This window comes from Argopecten irradians, unplaced genomic scaffold, assembly GCF_041381155.1.
Source record: "Argopecten irradians isolate NY unplaced genomic scaffold, Ai_NY scaffold_1267, whole genome shotgun sequence".
Classification (NCBI taxonomy): Eukaryota; Metazoa; Mollusca; class Bivalvia; order Pectinida; family Pectinidae; genus Argopecten; species Argopecten irradians.
Genome location: NW_027188733.1, coordinates 2,933 through 11,670, shown reverse-complemented (window position 1 = coordinate 11,670; position 8,738 = coordinate 2,933). Strand labels below are relative to the sequence as shown.

The following is an 8,738-nucleotide window of genomic DNA, read 5'->3' as shown; positions in this document are numbered from 1 at the left end:
TCGTTATCGTCAAGGATATAACAGCCATTTGAAACAGCCGTGTTTCCATGAGATTGCTGGCACGACAATTGCGTCACAATGATAATGACGTCATGATAAGGGATTGAAGTTCATTGTCAATATGACTCGCCAACTGCTGCTTGGTAAGGTTTACATAGTGGGACTGCAGTGGAAATGTAAATATATGGTGATGAAAGTCACATGACTAAACTGACTGAATGTTGTATTCTGTAAATGGCGTATTAATTGAGAGCAGTGCAAAAAAATGTATGACAAAACCCATCGAAAAACATACCAAACTCTGAAAATAACGTGAATTATGACAAACAGTTATAAACTTGCAATATTTACTGATTTTTGGGAACTAGGCCTATCAACCTAACGAGCCTTCGGACTAAAGTGACTTCGGCCTAAAGTGAAACTGATAAAGTGCATGCATTCCAAAAGTGTTAACGTCCACTCCGAGTCCTCACCATGATTTGATTTGCGAAGTTGCATGAATACACTTACCTTCATTCAAACACCGTTTGTTTGGACGTTTCATAGAGGGTAGCAAACGCTTTACCCGGAAGTAACGTTAACGTCAATTTGCTACTAACTTCCGGCGGTATAACCTAAGTGCACTCACGGCGGAAGTTCACCCCTGTTATGGCCAATTAGCGCATGCGTCCTGTGACGACGAATCTCACGGTGTAAACAACGACATTTTGATGAAGCGGTAAGTAGAAAAACTACGGCAGGCAATCCACTATAGTCTAAGTCATTAGTCCTTCACACCGTTCTACATAGGCATATATCAAATTAACGAAAAGGAGACACGGTTTAATAAAATAAATGCTGTAGTGTAAAGCATTATGTATGATATAGTCATGTTCGTTTAATTTGAATCGTTTCATATCATCACTGTCTATCGCCGGTAGGCTACTGTAAGATATTCTGGTTTTGTGAAAGAAGATTTAATTTATCTGTTTAAAATTGGTCTGAAAGTGATGCATCGTATGGTTTTCTAGCGTCTTCCAAATTACGTACGCAGAATATACATGTGTAAAACAACAGGTAAAATACACATTCCTGTCGAGTGACCAAACCAGAAATCAAAACCGGGTCATCAGTGTGTAAAAGTTAAAACTAAGGCTCTACCACCAGGGGTATTTTTTATATATGGTATACTATATATTATTGACAGAACGTCAAACTCCTGTGGCTCTACTGACAGAGCCAAAGAAGCATGTTCTGTCAGCTGAGTAACAAAGACCATATTTAACACTAATGTTATGTACTCAAACCACACCGGCCTTTTGATCTCCTTTTACACTACTGCCCTTCGGGCCTTGTTTTTCTTGAGATTTCCTAAATCTCAACTTGAGACTTTTTAATCACCTTCATTATGTAGGGGTGTAACAATACATGGGACTATTGATTATATGGTGATTTGTGATTGTATGCCTCTCAACTCGATCAATCGATGGCAATTTAGAAAAAGTCAAACACATCAATCGTCGATAGTTTCAATAGTCAGATATTTTTCTGTAACTTGGACTAAAATCATGTACTCATAGAGGTTTGATACAGTGTAACAGACTAACAGTTTTGATAAAATGTCATTTTCCCATGCTTTCCGAATTCCGATCAAAACGCAAACACCAATAATGTTCTCAATCACGATCTTGATTTCGTTTGAGTTGGTACTGACGCTAGTATATTGTAGGTGAAGGGAAGTAACTCTAAACCATTACTGCACTAGATATACATAATGATGACGGCCCCATCCATCAACCATCCAATGATGCATAAACTTTTCACATTTTTTGCCTAAAATTGCCAAAAATGATCATGTGACATTATCCACAACCAAGAGTTTATATTTGTCTAATTGATTCGAAATCCAAGATGGCCTTCACTGCTGCCATCTTGAAAACACAATTTTGAACTCTGAAGTTCTACCAGTGTGATTTATAACTGAAACTTGCCTGAAATGATTCTGACATGGTCCGACCAAATATTATTAATTTTTGGGTTGGTCCGAAATCGAAAATTGCAGTCACAGCTGCCATATTGAACTTCTTCAATTGCGATTTAGCTTCAACTTGAAATGATCCTGATGTGGGCCTGATCATTAAGTGTTGTTGTATTGCAGCTTGATCTGAAATCCAAGATAGCCATCATGTTGAACTTCTTCTCAAGATCTGTATACCACTGCAAATTTTTTTGTGTTATTTTTTGTTATTTTTTGGGAATCCAAAATGGCCACCATGACACCATATGTATAATTAATTTCCTATTTGTTTGTTGCCAAGGTTGTCAGATGAACGTAAGACATGTATCTTAATTGTTGTATATTGCTATTTTCTTTGTCAATTAAAAAGGTACATCAAAACAAGAAGGAACATGTCCGAATCAAGTAAAGTAGCTAGTGGAGACACAGTACCAGACCCCCCACAATACAGAGGCATTACACAGGCTCTCTACAGAGCAATTACAGAATGTCCCAGGGGTAGAAGTTGTAGGAATGCCTGCTCTCAACGAGGAGATTCGGGAGATCGTCATCGTGGATGCGAGTGCTTTGGTAAAATTTTATATTTTAAAATATATATATATTTACCCGGTATAGGATATGTTTTCCCATACATATGTTAAGTAAATCTATTCCTATATATATGTATCCCCCCTCCCTCAAATAAGTCAATTTTCCACAGATATAGGATATGTATCTCCATGAATTGGCACCATTTAGATGAGGCCCAAATTATATATAATAAAGGGTAACAGATATAGTAGTAGGGTCCAAAGGGGAAATTTGAAAAAAAAAATTCTGGTGTAGGAATAAAAATGATTGGTTTATATTTAGTCTATATGGATTAAAATGGGTCAGCTTTTGTTTAAAACCTTGGCCCTGGGCCTGTCCGGGCCAAATTTCCTCAAAACCTTCTTTTGTTTTAGGAATAAAACGATTTTGATTCAAAATTTTGTCTGCAACATTAACATTAATGTGTTTTGGTAGAATAATATTTAAATACTAACTGCATACATTCAAATTTATAATAAAAATTAATCCACATGCATATTTGATCATTACAAATTCCTTTACTTTTAGTTCATCATTCAAAAAAAAGGTGGGGGTCAATTTGATCAAATCGTATTATCTCTTATATTGTATCATAATAGCTATGAAGCTTTCTCAGTTCTTACTTTTATCCATTATTCTGATTGGCTACACACATAGGTTACTATTTGCAATAGTGCCCGGGCAGTAAATCCACATACAGGGGATAAATCCACATACAGTGGTATAATCCACATACAGTGGGTAATCCACATACAGGGGATAATCCACATACAGTGGATAATTTCACATACAGGTGGTAATTCACATACAGTGGATAATCCACATTCAGTGGATAATCCACATACAGAGAATAATCCACATACAGAGAATAATCCACATACAGGGGATAATCCACATAGAGTGGATAATGGCCAAATAGGGGTTGAACAGTTTTCAATCAAACAATTATACATCCCTTTCCAAAGTCTCACTTTGTTTCATCTCCATGTTTGTTGTACAAATGTTAACCCACTTACTACGAAACCTGAACAAAGAATTTGAAGGGTCCCCAGGAATTAGTTATAACAGGGTTGGACTGCACCTTCTTATTTCTTCTAGTAAATATGAAGTTTGTTCAAGATTGCACTCTATTGTATATTAGACAAAAGCTATCAGAAAGTAGACAAAAAAAATGGCAAAAATTGTTAAATTTGCTAAATTAATGCATATTTTGGATGGTTACTGTGTGTTGATTGGGAACTAAAACTGCTAATTAGAAAATTGAATCAGGGATGAACTTAAAAAATATTTCAAATACAACTTAATTAGTTTCCTTACACTTAGTTTAAAAACTTGATAAATTTTTATCAGCCAAATAAGGTTCAAAACATACATAGTCCTTTGGTCAGAAACCTCCTTGCTGGAAGGGAAATAGAGTTTGCATATGTAGACATTGGGTCTGACCCCCAAAAAGCTAAAGGGGCAGGGCCCATTAGGGGTAAACAGAGGTAAATCCTTTAAATCGGTATAGCTACTAGTCATAGAGTTATGCAAGGGTTGTAACTGAATTTGGCCAGACACATCCTAATTAGGGGAAGGGAAACAGAGTTTGTATAAATCTCAGCTCTGGCCCACCGGGAGTAAAAGAGGCCGGCACATAAACGGTAAACAGAGGTTAATACTTTAAATTGCTTCTACTACTAGTCATAAAGTTCTGTATGGATTGTAACCAAATTTGGCCTGAAACATCCATGGGGGAAGAGGAACAAAGTTCGTATAAATCACTGCTTCTTGTATGATTCCCTTGGATGGAAAGCCTAGGATTTTGGCCAAGTAGGGAAATTATAGGTAAATCTGTTTTTGTTATTTTCAGGACATAGATTTAAATCAAGGAAAAATTGCAAAGATTGAAAATTTGGAAACATTGACACAAGTTGAGGTAATGTATACTTTATAAAATATTTTACACAATGCTGTTGAAAAAAATATGATTGGTAATTAAGTGATCAGTCATATTTGCATTATTAGCTTACCTAGCTGTCCAAAAGGAGAGTGAGGTTTTTCTTTTCCCTTTTAAAATTTTTTTCACCAGAATTTTGAGACCTAGAGTCCTGATGGTGGAATGATGGGCAACAAAATTTGTTCAAATTTTGAATGACCTTTATATTCATTCAAGGAGATCACAGGAGTCAACTAGGCTAAAATCTTGTCTAAAAGTTTGTTCAAATCAATGCATATTTATTTTAGGATCGACTAGTAAACAAGATACCCAACAGGCAGCCATCTTTGATTTGGACATTTGAAGCCTGTAATCGTTTTTTCTCAGAAAATGCTGAAGGGATTTTCCTCAAATCTATTATATTCGACCCAATAAGCGCCCAGGGCGCTTAAAAAATTGATAAAAATGGAAAGGTGCTAGTAAGTCAAAATAATTGCAAATTCATACTGTTTTATGTAGTTTTGGTCCTTATTTGTGCTTGGGCAATTGAAATTGAGGCCTCAAAAATGGGGAGGGGCGCTTATAGGGACATGGGCGCTTATTGGGTCGAATAAGGTATTCAGTTTTCTATCTTCTGTTATGAATATTCTTTCTTCAAATTAGCTTTCCAATATAGGTTCACTATTCCATAATACACATGTATATATTTGAGATAGAATAGAAAACATAATCAGATCATCCGTTGATCATTCTGTAGTTTGATTATCAATCAATATTAAGTTTTTGCTGTTAAGTTGACTTTATATGTTCCCTCCTTTATTATTTGAGCTTCTCTATTAAGATCACTTTTCAATTTTCCTTGAGTGGTCGCTTATATAATTATAGCAAATTTGACTGTAGTTTCTTTTGGTGTAAGCAATGCTTTGAATAAAGAGAGAAAAGCAGGGAAAAGATCATTCCTTCCTTTGAACGACATAGTAGGAAATACCATATTCGACCCAATAAATGCCCCCATTTCTATAAGCTCCCCTCCTCCTTTTTTAAGCTTTAAGTTCACTTACTTTTAAATCAATTGCAGACTGAAAATGTGAAGTTCTATTGTGTTGTAGGTAAGGGATATAAACAAGTACTATAAAATGCATACAAACATTTTAATAATGATTTGTATGATCATTACTTTGCTCCATTAGCAGTAATTAGCACCAATAGTAGCTCTAAAGACAATACAATTTTCTGTCTAAGTCTTTTGAGCTACAATATTGCAGCTATATATAGTAGCCAAACAACACATGAGCAACCTAGTTTGAATGAAAGTTTTCATTGCAACTGAGTTCATTTTGTTAAGAACAGTTTTTGTTAACTACTTTCAGACACTATGCCTGAGGCAAAATTTAATCAAAAAGATTGAGGGTTTATCCACATTAGTCCATCTAAAAGAACTTGACTTATATGATAACCAACTTGAAGTGATTGAAAACTTGGAGGAGCTGCGTAATCTGGAGTAAGTATTACAAATTCTAACCCAATTTGAACTTTAATATTCAGTGAATTTACTATGATGTCAAAGATAAAATCTGATGATGTATAGGGTGATCAAATTAGAAACTTTAAATGCTAATTATGTCACACAAATAAAGTGGACATTCTAGATCTATGTATTATTAAGTCTCGCAAACGAAGTAGGGGACTTAAAATTGGACTTTTCACCAATAGTGAATATACCTATTGGAAGTGTTATGTTTCTTATTATAAGCTAACTGATACTTACAATATATAATAATTTTTTCTGTATTAAAACGGTAGGTAGGTATCTGTAATTGTTTCTTCCTTTATCAGATTATACCCCCACTCCACCCCACTTCTTTTTAACATTTTGGGCAAAGTGTCTTTTCAACACTAATGAATTTTAACATCATATCCATATTGGTCTTGACTGACCCTCAGGGGCCTGGGGGGAGGGGTCAAAATAACTGAAATTTCAAAATTCTTCATCTTAATTTGCAGGTAAAATACTCTTCGATATTTTCATAGATTGAAAAATCTTAGGCTCTTTACAAAATAAAAGTGTCAATTACTGTTTATTTGTCTTTGTTTCATTCTGTATCAGAACTCAGGTAACCATTAACGTTTGTTTTCTATAGGCAGCTTGACTTGTCATTTAACCGTCTGAAGACCATAGAGGGACTGGACAATCTGCTGTCCTTACAGAAGCTATACTTCGTACACAATAAGATAGAAAGGATCCAAAACATTGAACATCTAGTACAACTGCGTATGCTTGAGCTTGGTGCTAACAGAATTCGGGTAACAAATCTTTTTGTGAGAGGGCTCTTATTTTAGAATCAATGTTAATATGAACCTAAGAACACTTTTATATTAAAATATTAAACCAATACCAAGCCAGGATGGTTAAAGTCACTGTAAATTGGTACTTACTAAGTACTTTTGTATATGATTTTTAGGGGAGTAAATAAAAGGAAATCTATAAATCTATGAAATAATGCGTTTGCGGGGGGTATTAAATTGGACTCCATCTGTCCGAGATTCTTTTCGGGCTATAACTCAGAAACAATTCAACACAACTTCATGACGCTTTCTGTATGTAATAGACAAGTGCCCTTGTTGTGCCTTTTGTTATTGTGGACCTTCCGTTTTTTGATATTTTTAGGTCACCTGACCATAGGTCATGGTGACCTATTTTGACAGTCTTTTGTCTGTTGTCGTGCGGCTATCCTTAACATTTGGTTATGACCGCATTAACTTGAGTAAATATAAAACGAGCTTAATGAAACTTTGTATGTAGACTAACATTGGAATGATCTCAGCATGATTCAACAGTAATTTACGGAGTTATTGTCCTTTGCACTAATAATTATAATAAGACCTTATATTTACACTTGCTATGCTTGGTCACTATACGCTAATACAAGCCGATTTTGTTTACCATAACTGCATGGTAACATTGAACTTTGAACTTGCGTAAGAAAATGTTCTATGCAACGTAAAAAGGACTACTTTTTTTTAAACAAACACATGGCTTTGTTTACATTTTGATGCAACATTACGTGTATATTGTTGTTTTTCATAGAATTTTGGAAAAAATGTAAACAATAAATACATGTTTTATATTTATATATGATTCAAACAATTTTTTAAATTAACAATTGTATACAGAAACGGAAAAATATCCCGACCGGGGCGACGTGCTTTCATTTTTCTTAAAAATGATGGGTGTCAAATGTAAACATTACCTCTGTGTCTGTGTTCGTCATACGATCGAGTCTTTTGGGTGGACGGGCGTGAGACCTTCTGATAGAGGTCAGTTATAAACATATCCTCTTGTCTTTGTTCTTTGAGAATTTAATCATGTGTATTATAAAACATGCACCGCTAGTAATCCACGTGTTGACAGTTACGCGTCACCACAAATACATTGTATCCATCGAACACAAGTTGTTCCATCTATAGCCTAGATGGCAATGGATATAAGCGCAGATTATATAATCACATGGCTCCGAAGGATGTAATATCGTCAAGTCAGACGACAATCTCAAACAAATTTAGCTACTTGAACACTGGTGTTTTGACAACTTCGGAAAACTCCACTGTGTAAGCGTGCGTCAGCCTCGCCTCGCTGCACAATAACGGTCACCGAGTTCACACATATGGCCGAGAACAAATACTTTATGTTATTAACGCTATATATGAACTTTTTGCAAAATTTAATACCTACTTAAAGTTCTGATCTGATAAAATAAAAGTATCTCTGAAATTTACTTTGTTTGTCATGTTTATTTTACACTAAAATATTGAACTTTTTTGTCGTCGCGGATGAATAATTCTACCTTACGTGCAGCGTCATCATTCGCTGTTCAATTGAGTAAGCTCCTCCCACGTTTGACCGACTTTTATTGAATAATTACGTCACTTTCAAATGACGATTTTATTGCATAAAATATAAATAAAAAGTCGTGTGAGTGTAAATATAAGGGATTCTGGATTCATCTGTATATTATATTAGATCCAATGCTTTTGTATGGAGCAATGTACCTCTAAGAATTCATATGCAATATATGTGGGGCGACTCAATCGCGCGCCCCATAGAAACTCATAGTGTCTTTATGAGGAATTGCTCATTCACAAGCATGGTTAACATAACAACGAAATCCAATCTCCTAATGGAATGGACGCGAGAAAGCTTGAAGTACATAGTAAACTGAGCTTATATGAAAACTCACTGTGAGTAAGACAAAC

The 8,738-nt window shown here is 35.1% G+C and overlaps 1 protein-coding gene across 1 annotated transcript; it reads left to right on the top strand.

Moving 5' to 3' along the window:
• Positions 1 to 677: 677 nt before the first annotated feature.
• LOC138314056 (protein phosphatase 1 regulatory subunit 7-like) lies at positions 678 to 6,788 on the top strand (the record flags this gene model as incomplete). Its single annotated transcript, XM_069254252.1, has 5 exons — positions 678 to 718; positions 2,367 to 2,566; positions 4,419 to 4,484; positions 5,855 to 5,985; positions 6,626 to 6,788. Coding segments are annotated over exons 2-5 (417 nt in total), but the record flags the coding sequence as incomplete, so codon positions are not given.
• Between the last annotated feature and the right edge of the window lie 1,950 nt (positions 6,789 to 8,738).